Source organism: Bos indicus x Bos taurus, chromosome 17 (genome assembly GCF_003369695.1).
Source record: "Bos indicus x Bos taurus breed Angus x Brahman F1 hybrid chromosome 17, Bos_hybrid_MaternalHap_v2.0, whole genome shotgun sequence".
Taxonomy (NCBI): Eukaryota; Metazoa; Chordata; class Mammalia; order Artiodactyla; family Bovidae; genus Bos; species Bos indicus x Bos taurus.
In genome coordinates, this window is record NC_040092.1 from 37011034 (window position 1) to 37025263 (window position 14230).

At 39.7% G+C, this 14230-nt stretch overlaps 1 protein-coding gene across 4 annotated transcripts in view; it reads right to left on the reverse strand.

Annotated features, from left to right (window-relative positions):
• TRPC3 (transient receptor potential cation channel subfamily C member 3) overlaps positions 1–14230 on the reverse strand; it is a 71947-nt gene that overhangs the window by 23403 nt on the left and 34314 nt on the right. For 2 of the 4 annotated variants that reach the window (XM_027567277.1, XM_027567278.1), the window contains exons 4-7: positions 9169–9333; positions 6274–6490; positions 4313–4546; positions 1761–2025 (exon numbers count right to left, since the gene is read on the reverse strand). In XM_027567277.1, the coding sequence (XP_027423078.1) occupies positions 1761–2025; positions 4313–4546; positions 6274–6490; positions 9169–9333 (881 nt within the window). The remainder of the gene's footprint in view (positions 1–1760; positions 2026–4312; positions 4547–6273; positions 6491–9168; positions 9334–14230) is intronic. The other 2 variants (XM_027567279.1, XM_027567280.1) reach the window with 2 other exon arrangements.

The window sequence follows — 14230 nt, forward strand, 5'->3', positions numbered from 1 at the left end:
ACACAGAGCAGCGACACCAGTGTCGTGTATAGAAGGAGTCCTCCCACAGGCCCAAGGGGCGCCACTTGTGCGGCACTTCTCTGGTCCTTTCCCCTCTGGGTTCAATCGGAACTTGTTTTTCACTACAATAAAGTGAGTTTCAGTTCTCTTTCACCCCTATTATCGGCTCTATAGTAACTACTTGGAAAAATTAATTCCAAAACAATTTAGATGCCTGGAAGGGCTTGATACTCTCTTTTGGTTTACAGGGAACTCACTGAGGGTCTAGCTTGTTTCCAGCTGTGGCACTCCAGGGGACGGAGGGTACAAAGGCAGGCAGGGGAGATTTCTGGTCTCCTCACCTGGAAGGCCCACGGTACAGACAGACAGCCTGCCTTCCTGACCACTGCACAGCAACAGGCGAGACAGGGTCTGGCAACGTGGACGTCTCCATGCTGAGGGAACTTACAGGGACAATACCTAAGAGAAGTGAGTGCAGGATGACTTCATGGAAACGGTGAGCCTGCAGTGCAGACACCAGTAGGACCAAAGGGAGGAGGCGGTGCTACAGTACAGCGGGCTGCACAGCATCAGCTGTAATTTCTTCTTCCTCCTCAACTCCTTGCACTGATTAATGATACATGAAAACACAAGCCACGCTCCTTTTTTTTTGAAATAACAGTAATGGGTACAAAATGATGCAACTAAATTTAATGTCATAAATAATGTAAGAAATATCTAGTATTAAACATTTGCTACCCAATTCTCTTAAAATAGAGTTTCATCTAGGATTTTACCATTCTGTGATCAAACATTCTCTAAACTCAAAGAAATGTAATCTCACACAAGTACTGTTTCTGATTTTGTTTTGTTTTTTTCTCCATCCCTTTACTTTATTTTTCTTTTTGAGGTAGAGTCGATGTACAATATTACATAAGTTTCAGGTGTGCAGCACAGTGATTCATAATTTTTAAAGGATATGGTCCATTTATAGTTATGATGGAATATTGGCTATGTTCTCGTATTGGTCAGTGCATCCTTAAGCCTATCTTACTCCCAGGAGTGAGGACTCCGTATTCCTACACCCTGACACTGCCCCCTAACCGGTACCCACTAGTTTGTTTTCTATCTCTGAGTGACCTTTTGTTGTTGTTACATTCACTAGTCTGCTCTAGATTTTTAGATTCTACATATAAGTGATACCATGCAGTTTGTCTTTCTCTGTCTGACTTATTTTACTTAGTGACTCCAAGTCCACCCATATTGTTTCAAATGACAAAATTCCATTCTTTCTTATGCCTGAGTAGTATTTTATTTTATATACACACATACACACACATATACACACACCCGACTTCTCTATCCATTCATCTGTGGATGGAGACTTAGGTTGCCTCTGTATCTTGGAAATTATCAATAATGATTCTATGAACACTGGGGTGCATGTATCTTTCTGAATTAGTGTTTTTGTTTTTTTCAGCTATATACCCAGGAGTGGCACTGCTGAGTCATACGGCAATTCCACTCTTCTAAAGAAACCTCTATATTGTTTGCCACAGTGGCTGCACCAATTTACATTCCCACCAACAGTGCACGAGGGTTCCCTTTATTCCATATATTGGCCAGCATTTGCTATTTGAGGCACTAACTGTTTTTAATGGATTTTTCCTGCTCTTAAAAGCATCTTTATTACAATTATTGAAAACAATTTTTTTTTACTTCATCTAAACTTGTTAGCATTTCTGTTAATCATTGTTTTTTTAGTAAAATGTTTTACTTACGTGGTAAAAGCAGCATTGACTTTAGCCCCAAGGTAGTAAGAATACAATATGAACATGCCAATCATAAAGGCAAGAAACACCATAATAAAGAGGACCATGAACTTGAATATGTCCTTCACAGTCCTTCCCAGAGAGATCTGCAAGGGGCCGAAGCTCTCATTTGCCGGGAGGATATAGGCGATTCGAGAAAAGCTGAGCACTACAGCTATGGCATAGAGGCCTTCAGATATGATCTGAGGGTCAGAAGGGAGCCATTTATCTCTGGCTACAAGAAGAGAGAGAGAGATTAAAAATGGAACTTTCTATTCACGGCTAACTACACAAAATACCTTAAATAGGATATGACTTGTAGGTAGGTGGTTATTATCTCAGTTGAAACTACTCCACATTTAATTAACTGTCCAGACACTATTTTTCATATTAAACTAGAAACACATGAATTCTACATTTATGTGGTTTCTTTTAATGGAGGAAACACTATTAGAAAGATACAAAACAGACTTCACATTGAGAAGAAATAGAATCAAGTACAAAAGATGAAAAAAGGAGCTGAAAATGCTTCATTAAGTTCAGACTGTGTCCATGACGACAAAACAACTGATTTGATTGGTTTGTCCCCTCAGTTACCAGGTTTATCGACCAGCCATTTCATCATGCTATAGGCTCAGTTGGCACACATGTTCTTTTCCATATTTCATGGGGAAACTAGTTCATCTAACAGCTTATGCAAGTAAAATGTCATATTACAAAAAGTGAGAATGTCACTGAATCACAACAGTGCTGTCAGCATGATGTCTGAGCAACATAGCTGGTCCCTGGAAAGTATAAAATGCTACTGAAGTGCAAAAGTCTTAGAGACAGATTCTAAATGAGGACCCCCAACACGCCTTTCAAGGTCACTTCAGTAAGTTCACAGCAGACAACTGGATACTCATTTCTCTGGAAGATCACCTAAGCATTGTGTGGTTCATTCTGTGCAAACTGGGTCACTCCCAGAAGGTACACTGCACACATTCAACAAAAATGAACATTTATTGGATGTTTAATACATAGCAGACACTATGCTTTCAATGATCTTATGGATTTGAGGTAGTCACTCTCTTCTTAAAGACATAGAAATCAAGGCTTAGGTTAAAAACTTGATCAAAATCATAATAAGGAGTGAAGCTTACTTCACAAATTCCCCTTCACAGTCATAAACACACACGAGTAAATTTAAATAAAGAGGTACTGAAATAGTCATGATATCTGTTACACACAAATACAATCCAAGCTAATTCCTTAATTATAAATGGTATTCATTTATTCATTTGATCTGGCCTCACTGGTATATAAAAACCCTTGCTTGGTGACAATAAGAGATAATGTGTTTACATTTCAGTCTGTAAAACATTAATATCTTCATTTTATTTATTTATTTAAAAACTTTTAATTTTATACTGGAGTATAAAAATCAACAGTGTTGTGATAGTTCCAGGAGGACAGCAAAGGGATGTGGTCATACATCTACATGCATCCACTCTCCCCCAAACTCCCCTCCCCACTAGGCTGCCACGTAACATTGAACAGAGTGCCCTGTGCTATGTATGCACTGTGTCCTTGTCGGTCATGCACACACCTTCATCTTAGAGCAGGCACCCACCCAGTCTTCTTCAGCAATGTTAACATGCTGCTGGTATGCATCACGATGTACTTATAAAGAGTCATTCCTCACAGTCAGAATGCATTTAAACTCTGCGCCTAACTTTCCTTATCTGTAAAATGAGTTTTATATGCTAACTGCTAAAGTCTTTTCCAGGTTTAAGATTTTGCAGCTATATGAAAATTAGCTCATCGCGGCTCCCCAGTTAGGCCTTAAGGGAAGGGAGGCTAATATGATTTCACATCGGTGTGCAGTGGGCAGGGATGGCATCAGTGTCTGCGCAGACTGAAGGTCCCTGGGTATCTCCCTGCTCTCCTGACCTAGAGAAGACTGGCAGGAACTCCACCCCATGGTGTCTTGAGAAGCACAATATCCTCCCCAGCATTTCTGCCGGTTCTGCGAAGCTTACATGCTCATCATCACTTTAGCTCCTATTTCCTGCCTCTGCTGAATTTTTGCTCACTTCTGTTACAGCAGTTTTTAGCACTTTTTATTATTTTATCTCCTCTAACCCAAGCTCTCAGGGACTACTCATCTTTCACATTAAGCAGTTTATCAAGCTATTTTCTCCCCCAAATTACGACAATTCCATGTCCTAAGAATATTTTAGAGTAACTATGTTCTTTGGCTTAAAGGTGATTTTCTTCCACCTTGAAATACCTTTTTCTAGATGTGAAAACTGAGGCACAGAGAAGTAAATTAATTTGAACAAGGTCACACAGCAAGGGAGGGTTAGTGTCTTGATATGAATCCAGTTTTATACAGCTCTAAAGTTCATGCTGTCTCCACTCTCTCTATACTTTCAACATGCATTTCATATTAAACATACCCTTCAGGGGCATTTCCTTCCAAAATGTGGTTCCAATACCTTCTCCTGAGACATAAGAGGACTCTGCGCCTGATAACTTACCGTAAGTGAAATACTGTATCTCTGGTGGTAGTGTAACTTCACTGAGGTCACTCTCTTGAACATAACTGTCCACATACTGTTGTGCCTTCGTTGCCTGAAGGAAAGCCAAGAATCTGGCAGTGAAAGCAGCGATGAAGATGGAGAGCATGCCAAAGTCTAGGACATTCCACAACTGCAAAATGTACTCCCTGGGTCCTTCCAGCCAGAGCTCCTTGCACTCAGACCACATCATTCCTGTCACAAGACACACATGTTACGGACACGAGTTTATACCTTGGACTGAGAAGCTAAGAGTCCCCACCTGTAACATGCCCCGTATGTAAAGCATGCCACTAGGTACCATAAAGCACTGACTTGTCTACAGCCCACAGAAGTGCTGGGCAGAGTTACATGAAAGAAGCTTTGACTAAAGGAATGATTCACTCCACCAAGTTAGATTTTGGTGAAATATAGTTCTAAATGTGGCACCAGAAATGGTGCTACTCTTATGGGGGTAGGGAAGAAGGGAGGGAGGGAAATAAGGAAGGCTCTTCAAATCAAATGATTTTGCCCCATGAAACACATGGAGGAAAGGAGAAAATTCATCTTTATAAAATGACAATGATTAATTACCAAATAATGGTGATTACTGGAGAAATAAGCCCTTAATTGAGAAATCTACTATACACTTTTAACAAGAACAGTTTTCCAATCATCCGGGAACACTTCCCTCATTCCCCTACCCTCTCGTCTCATCTCAGCTTCGTGCTGAATGCTGAAAAGGTGAGGAATTCTTGGAAAATTAAGCAGGAGGCCCTAGGGCATTATGAAGAAACTGAAAGCAGAAAATGTTCTGGGGGAAGAAGACAAAATATATCAATTTAACAACTGTTTCCAGATGGCGCCAGTGGTAAAGAACCTGCCTACCAATGCAGGAGGTGTAAGAGATGAGGGTTTGATCCGTGGGTCAGGAAGATCCCCTGGAGAAAGGTATGGCAACCCATTCCAGTATTCTTGCCTGGAGAATCCCATGGACAGAGGAGCCCATCAGTCCATAGGGTCACACAGAGTCAGACATGACTAGTATACACGCATGCCTGACTACATAAGGGGAAAATACTGTAGAATTTTTAAAAGAAATGTAGTGGCTCAAAATAAAATTCATAAAACAATCACTTGATCCAGGTGAAGACCATAGAAGTTAATTAGAGGAGAAGCAATCCATTAATTCAGGAATTGAGATGATACCAATAAACATGCTGGGTGAAATAATACACAAAATTGACTTTGGATTCGTGATCAATCAATAATCTGGTTTCAATCTCCATTTTTTTTTATCATATTGCTTAAAATGTTTACTTTAACATAGCTGCTGTTCAAAACGGGCTATCGTGGGACTTCTCTGGAGGTATAGTGGTTAAGATTCTGTTCTTCCAATGCTGGGGGCACGGCTTCAATCTCTGGTCGGGAAAGTAAGATCCCACATGCCTCACAGCTCAGCCAACAAAAAGCAAAGAAAAAAATCCCCAAATGGGCTATTGTGAGGTGAAGTAACAAACATTCCTAAAATGGAAACTCTCCTTAAAAAAACCTCTGAAACAAAAGCAATAAATGTTCTTTAATCATCAGTTAATGGCCACTAGGTTATTGCAGAACTATTTCAATTAAATGCTTGATCATCACAGTGAGTCACATTTTTAAAGTTGCATTTTATTCAATAATTGAAGTTTAATTTCTGAAATATGATATTAATATTAATGCATTTATAATTAAGCTCATGTTACTCATAAAATTTGTATTTAGTGGTAAGGGATATCCATCAGCATCACCAAGCTGCCAAATTATTCCATTACTTGCTATTCTGTTTATCTTACAATGGTGATGTTATCACCATATAACATAACATAGAATTTTAAATAGAAAATGGCAATCATGATATAGATGCTATATTTGGTAGAAATTAGAATACTCAAAAGGCTTACCAAGAACCCAGACCATAATGAGCATTTCAGTCCAAGTGAACTGTGTGGTTTTCACCCTGAAAATCTGTTTGGGATAGTCGATAACAGTGATGTTTGGCAATGTGGTGATTCCTTCAAATCTGTCTGAGGCATTGAAAACAAGCAGGCCCAGGAAGATGATGAAAGAAGCAGCATGTGCTACAAACTTCATAAAAGGACTTCGCAGAACTTTCCCCAGCTGTAATGAGGCAACAAAACAAAACAATCCAAAACCTTTAACTTCAGAAAATCTGGCTTCCACTTATGAAAACTACTATATACATAGGATAAAAAAAAAAGTGAAGTGAGAACACTCAAAATTCTGCTTTTGTTCTGAAGAGCTACACATTGTGAAAATTATTCCTTTTAGGGGATGTTTCCTTTAAGAATAATATAAGAAGTCTTCAAACTTCATTGTTTCTAAATATCCAATTTGTCTTAGGATGTACTTCATTCACAGATGCATTTCTGGAAATTACAAGGCATATACTTGTTATTCTTATTTTTATGTGAAAGACTATGCAGTGTCAAGGTTTTTAGAATCCAGGGAAAGAAACTGCAAATTTGTAATGTGTATTTTTTTTATAACTGAAATGTTATGATGAGTTTGTAGACTCATTCATTTATAACTGAAATGTTATGATGTGTTTGTGGCACATTACAAACCCTTTGAAGATGAAAAAATATTTACTACCACGGAAGTAAATTTTTGTTCTCACTTCTAACTATTCCTAAATCAATTTATATAAAAAGGCAAAAAACATTATAACCAACATAAATATTTTATCTGTTACTATCCAAAAAAACAGAGAGATACCCAGTAATTAAAACCTCTAAGTAGGTTAACTTAATTAAAAATCATCCCTGGTTTTGGAAAATCATATGACCAGTGAAAAAGCATTTTTAAAGCTCAGTTTATAATGATTTTAAGGTAACTGTTTTAAAATCCCCTGTGATATAATGTCCTTAAGAGCTCTGTGTTCTAGTGGAAGTGAAAAATAATTCCCCTGTTCCAAGGGTTTCTGCAGTCTAAGAATTAGGTACATTTGGTAGATTCATCAAATAAGTTCTCTATTCTCAGACCCTACTTTCCAACTCAGTGTGTGACCTTAAAAAGCACCAAGGTTCACATTTAAAAGGCTGTAACTTCAAACAAATGTTTTTGTATATCCAGAACCTTAATTTGATGTCAACAAATAACCAAAGAATGTCAAGCATTTCTGGGGTTGGACATGAATGCACACAGACAAATGTCACATTTTCCATATTAGACATAGAAAAATAAACCGCACATTTACATATCACTGTGCTGTTCCACAGCTGCAGAGAGGGCATGTCCGGGTAGTTTATCCATAGCACAAAGTGATTTGCAGGGAGCTGCCAAGTCTCTTTTCTTCTAAAGGCTGATCTTTGAAAATGTTAAGTAACATGGAAAAAAAAAAAAAAAAAGCAGTCTGCCTATCTTAAAAATGGGATACATGTGGAGAATTCTTACTATACCATCTTTTCACCACAGCATAAGTGGTGTATGGCAGGTATAAATGCGGGCTCCAGGAACAACTCAATTCCCTCCTTTCCTTTCTCTGTTGGGCAGAGTCCACACATCCTCAGCTGCGCTAAGAGAAAAAAGAATGGACTTCAAGATACCTACTTCAAACCCAATACGTTTTAACTGAATGAGTGGCCCTAAGAGACACATACATATAAACCCAACCTTTCCAATTCATTTCCCCCAGAAAGGGGAAGTTATTTGAGTGGGATACAATTTTTGCTTTAAATGCACACTCTCTCCTTATCTATAAGTTTTTAGTCTTTCGTATTATCAGAATCACGATTCAAAACAAAGGAACTTAGTTGAATGATCAAAACTGATCAAAATGACAACCTTTCTGCCTTAAACTACATGGGCAGCTCAACGATGAAGTGAGATGGATGAATATTCTCACATATATGGGCCTGAAGCAGGACTCTGTGGGGGAAGACAGAAAGATGACGGATTTCCAGGGTCACTCTTGAGTGGCCTTGATTCATTTGGCCTGAAACTGCCTCCATTTAAACAAAACCAGATTTGGGAATATAAAAACAGGATTAAAGGATCTCAGAACTGCTGCCTCTCCCTGGCAGTGCCCTTCATTAACCGAACACGGATTCTGTTAGCGTGACTCCTATTCCTGTCCACATCTTGTTTAAGGGATCTCTTAGGCACAATTAAATGGACTGTATACTGGCCAAGTTGAGAGGGGGATAAAGGTCGTGAACAAAAATGATTCAAACAAAACTAAGAAGACAAAGAATCTACAAAATTCCAAAAGCCCCCAGACCCCAATTCTACGTTTTTTTGAATCTCCTAGAGGAATAAAGGGCTTGGGGAACCTGGTATGCACTCTCTTGAAGACTTTGGATGATACCACTGTTCACAACCATGTTTCACACACTCAGTCTCAGTTCTTTTTCACAGGTTCAACCAAGCTGCTTTTTCAGTTTTCAAGTTAACTGTCTCTTGGAACCACCGCAGTAGGGCAGTTCCTCTTCTGTAGGCCAGCCTGGTGGACTATTTATTAAGCCGGCAAATAGGACACGATTGCTCCTTCACGGAAGCAGCTTTTCCTCCTCCCTATCATTGTGGCCGGAGATTTTTATCTTAAAAGCCTAAGTATTATATGCCTGTGAATAGGACCTACCCCACCAGGACCAAATCCTTTTTCATCCCTTATTAGAACTAATCCAGTCATTAAAAAGCAGAATTGATGCTCTTGAGTCAATTAACATTCAGCTGTAAAACTGATAAGAGCCTTAAGCAGGAAGCTTTTTCCTTTTTCATCCTCAAAGGACATGGTACACCAACCACAGAGGAAACAGGGGTGGAAAAGCCGGTACCCTGCTGCAAGGTGCGATCCAATAGCCGATGGCAAGAAACGGAAGGCCCAAGGCCACGACCAGCACCACCAGACACTTGATAGCTACCGTCTGTTCCCGCAGGCCTGAGAGGTTCTCGTACCAGATTGTCAAGAGCTGCTGCTGGCAGTTGGGGTGAGCCACGAACTGTTGGTCGGGACAGGGAGAGAAGCAGAGAGAGAGGTAGGTTACCACGTCATTGTCAACAGTCCAGCTACTCTAAAGCAGGTGTATCCTAGAGATATTAATGCATATCTTTCCAGAATATAGGCATTGGAAGGTTCTGGCAATATTCTTTACCTTCCCTCTATTTTTCAAACTTGCTTCAGGACTATTACATGAACTAAAGTGGAAACACAAATGATGTTGTTCTTCATCAGAATTCTTTCTGACCGAAACTCTCCATACTCACAGATTTCTCTCTGGAATATGGGTGACATATGCTTTTCTTTGTGGAAACATGTCCCATCTTGCTGTCTGCCAGCTTACTTGTATTCAGTTCAAAATGGAAAAGAAAATCGTTATTTGGTTTATTGGACCCTATGGCTAAACAGTGGAAACAGTGTCAGACTTTATTTTGGGGGGCTCCAAAATTACTGCAGATGGTGACTGCAGCCATGAAATTAAAAGACGCTTACTCCTTGGAAGGAAAGTTATGACCAACCTAGATAGCATATTCAAAAGCAGAGACATTACTTTGCCAACAAAGGTCTATCTAGTCAAGGCTATGGTTTTTCCAGCGGTCATGTATGGGTATGAGAGTTGGACTGTGAAGAAAGCTGAGCACCGAAGAATTGATGCTTTTGAACTGTGGTGTTGGAGAAGACTCTTGAGAGTCCCTTGGACTGCAAGGACATCCAACCAGTCCATTCTGAAGATCAGTCCTGGGTGTTCTTTAGAAGGACTGATGCTAAAACTGAAACTCCAGTACTTTGGCCACCTCATGCAAAGAGTTGACTCATTGGAACAGACTCTGATGCTGGGAGGGATTGGGGGCAGGAGGAAAAGGGGATGACAGAGGATGAGATGGCTGGATGGCATCACCAACTCGATGGACGTGAGTCTGAGTGAACTCCGGCAGATGGTGATGGACAGGGAGGCCTGGCATGCTGCAATTCATGGGGTCACAAAGAGTCGGACACGACTGAGTGACTGAACTGAACTGAACTGAACTGATGGCTAAACGAGAAATGTGTTTTTGTTTTGTGCATGCACACGTGCATGCTCAGTCCTGTCTGACTCTTGGCGACCCCATGGATCGTGGCCTGCCAGGCTCCTCTGTCCATGAGATTATTCAGGCAAGAATACTAAAGTGGGTTGCCATTTCCTCCTCCAGGGGGTCTTCCCACCCACAGATGGAACTTTTGTCTCCTGCATCTCCTGCGTTGGCAGGCAGGTCCTTTACCACTGTGCCACCTGGGAAGCTGGATTTGTTGTTTCATGAGCAACTCCTAAACTGCTACATCTATGAAAAATGTATACACGAGGTGTCCTATGTGTATGTATGTTCTACCATAGCAAATATGCAAAAGATCTGCAAAAACTCATTGAATTTCCAAATATTACGCTTAATCCACATTTGCTATGCTTCCAGGAACTGGCATCAAATACCACTTCTTTCTATTTTAGTAATCTGTACTCTTTCTGTGGCTTCCTCTATCAGAGATCAAAAAAACCCATACAAACATTTATCTCCATCAGTTCTTTTATAACTACAGCTTTAATCAGGAAAGAAAAAGAAGCAAATTAAAGCCCTGCTATTTTATTATTTTGTTTTATTATTTTATTTTTGCCATCTGATTTCGCTAAGTCATCTGTCTGCATCTATTTAGAAGGAGTGGGATTTCATCAAGGCCTTGTCTTTATTCAGGGAGCAGAATGTTTCTGTAAAAAGGTTCCTGTGTCAAAAGGTGCCCATTTGTTGGATATGCCTTTCTTTGAAAGGCCAGGTGTACTTTGCCCAAGCTTGGGAATTATTCAGGGTCACTCACAATTCAACTAGGAGTGTTGATAATTTTTATTTATTTTTTTTTTTTTTAATTTTAAATTTTACACATGCTCCCCATCCTGAACCCTCCTCCCTCCCAACCTCCCCAAGAGTGCTTAGCAACACAAAAACCAATGAATCACTATCTTATATATAAATGCAATAAACAACAGAGAACCTGTTAGGAAGTGAAATGTGAAATGTGAAATGTTTTTGCAAATTCTGAGATGCAAAAGAAGCAGCTGTGGTTCCTCTTAGGTGTAGCATTCAACTCTAATCAAGTTCCAGGAAATTATCTGAATGCTTTTTAGTAACTCTAGGCAATTCTTCTAGTTACTTGGATATTTATCAATAGCATACCTACAAGGAAATAAACAGGTCTTCACTCAGTGGTGTATAGTTTCCAATCAGCTGTTCTAATTTTAAAACAAAAAGAGAAAAAAATAAATAAATAAAACCTCTTTCTCCCAGTGTGCACCCGCCCTCTGGGAGATCCACTGACTTTGCTATGACAGCTGCCAACGCTGTGCAGAGGTGGTGAGGATGAATTTACAAATATCAGGTTTGACATTCGTAACTGAATTTTTTCCCCAATAACAGAAACTAGTAGGACTGGGGAGATTGAAACTACTAAGAATAAGGTGCAATTTTTCTTTATTGCTTGTTGACTTCAATGCAAAGGGGTGCATTTTATCTTGTAAGTTTCTTTCAATTCAGTTATAGAAATCCCAGATCCAGAGGCTCACAGGTTATTGCCAGCTTCTAAGGTTCATCTAGTCAAGGCTATGGTTTTTCCTGTGGTCATGTATGGATGTGAGAGTTGGACTGTGAAGAAGGCTGAGCGCCGAAGAATTGATGCTTTTGAACTGTGGTGTTGGAGAAGACTCTTGAGAGTCCCTTGGACTGCAAGGAGATCCAACCAGTCCATTCTGAAGGAGATCAGCCCTGGGATTTCTTTGGAGGGGATGATGCTAAAGCTGAATCTCCAGTACTTTGGCCACCTCATGCAAAGAGTTGACTCATTGGAAAAGACTCTGATGCTGGGAGGGATTGGGGGCAGGAGGAGAAGGGGACAACAGAGGATGAGATGGGTGGATGGCATCACTGACTCGATGGACGTGAGTCTCAGTGAACTCCAGGAGTTGGTGATGGACAGGGAGGCCTGGCATGCTGCGATTCATGGGGCACAAAGATTCAGACACGACTGAGCGACTGATCTGATCTGATCTGAAGCATATATTAGATCTTCTTCCCAAATTCAAGATTCAAGAACTCTTTCAAAGTTCTAATTTTTGAAAACAGTATTTCAAGACCAATGCAGCCATTATTTAAACTCATGATGAAATATAATCAAAGTTGAAGGCTTCCTGGGGGTCTGTGTAACAATTTCCTAAGATTCTTGCTGAGAATTTCTCCAAATTTCCACTTCTGCCCTGTACTCTACTGGACCCTTATGCTCCTGCTTCACCCCTCCTTCTGTGTTAAAAATCCTCATCTCCTCCAGTTCTTAAATGCCTGTCTCATTCATTAATTCATTTTATTCTTTACAATATCATAAACCCTTCATAGGTGCCAGGCAGGTGTTCAGTATTTGGTTCAAGAAGATGAAAAGGGAGCATCAGTGTTTCAGTAAGTCATAAATGGTCCCTGCTTTAGGGTACACAGTAAGCTCTACATAAATGTGAAAAAGTTATTAGAACAGAGAGTTGGAGTCCATGTACTTGCCAAGATAAACAATCAGCATTTAAAACAGTCTTAATTTTGAATGTTGGTCCAAATGTCTTGGGGTCTGGATGATCCCAAGTGGGATAGATGTAAACAAAAGGCAGTCCGTGACTCCAGCCAGGCAGCTTAGGAATGGGATAGTGCATTCAGAGAAATCTACAGGTGGAGAATACAATGTCATCAAACCAGATTAACACTTGTGAAGTCAACACGCACTTTTTTTTCTTTTTTTTAATAGTTTCAGGTTTCTGTAAAACAGAAAATCCACATGAAGTTAAAAGACACTTGGACATGTGTTCGTATGAAATTGATGGACACACTTCCCTTTTGTGAGTGTCCAGCTTTTCTTTCTTAGGTCTCAAACTCCTGAGTACAGAAATATTAATGTTGTAGAATGGCTCCTTCTTCTTGCTCTCCATCCTTGAGCTAATCTTTACATTTAAATTTATAAATGCTTTATGGCATTAATTATACTGTACAAGGTTTACAAAGCTCTAAAGACTTGGTGGAAATCAATCCTTTACACATGGCCTTATGTAAAGATCAATCTTTGACCTGGTGTAACTTGTACAATACAATGCAAACCCTTAATATATGTTAAATACTAGCAAAAATCATGCTGTTTGTACTGCATTTATTATACTTTAAAATTCAGCTTAAAATTAAGCTTTAAAATTCAGCTTAATTCAGGTGTATCTCATAGTACTAACTCTACCTTTTTATTTCTTTTTGAAAACTTTTATTGGAGTATAGTTGACTTACAATGCTGCATACATTTCAGATATATAGCAAAGTTAATCAGTTATACATATACCCATTTTTTCTTTTAGAGTCTTTTAAAAAATAATTTTATTTAGTTATTTATTTATTTTTTGGCTGTGCTGGGTCTTTGTTGCCATGTGGGCTTTTCACTAGTTGTGGTGAGTAGGGTTGCTCTTTAGTTGCAAAGCATGGGTTTCTCATTGCATGTGGCTTCTCTTGATGTGGAGCACAGGCTCCAGGACTTCAGGCCCATTAGCTGTGGCTCCTGGGCTCCAGAACACAGGCCCATTAGTTGTGGCACACAGACTTAGTTGTTCTGCATCATGTGGGATCTTCTAGATCAGGAATCAAACCCATGTATCCTGCATTGGCAGGCAGATTCTTTACCCCTGAGCCACCAGGGAAGCCCTTTCTTAGGTTCATTTCCCATATAGGCCATTACAGAGTACTGAGTAGAGATCCCTGTGCAGCAGTTTCTTATTAGTTATTAATATCTACTTAATATATAGTAGTGTGTATATGTCAGTCCCAGTCTCCCAATTTATCCCTTCCCCCTCTTATCCCTGGTAA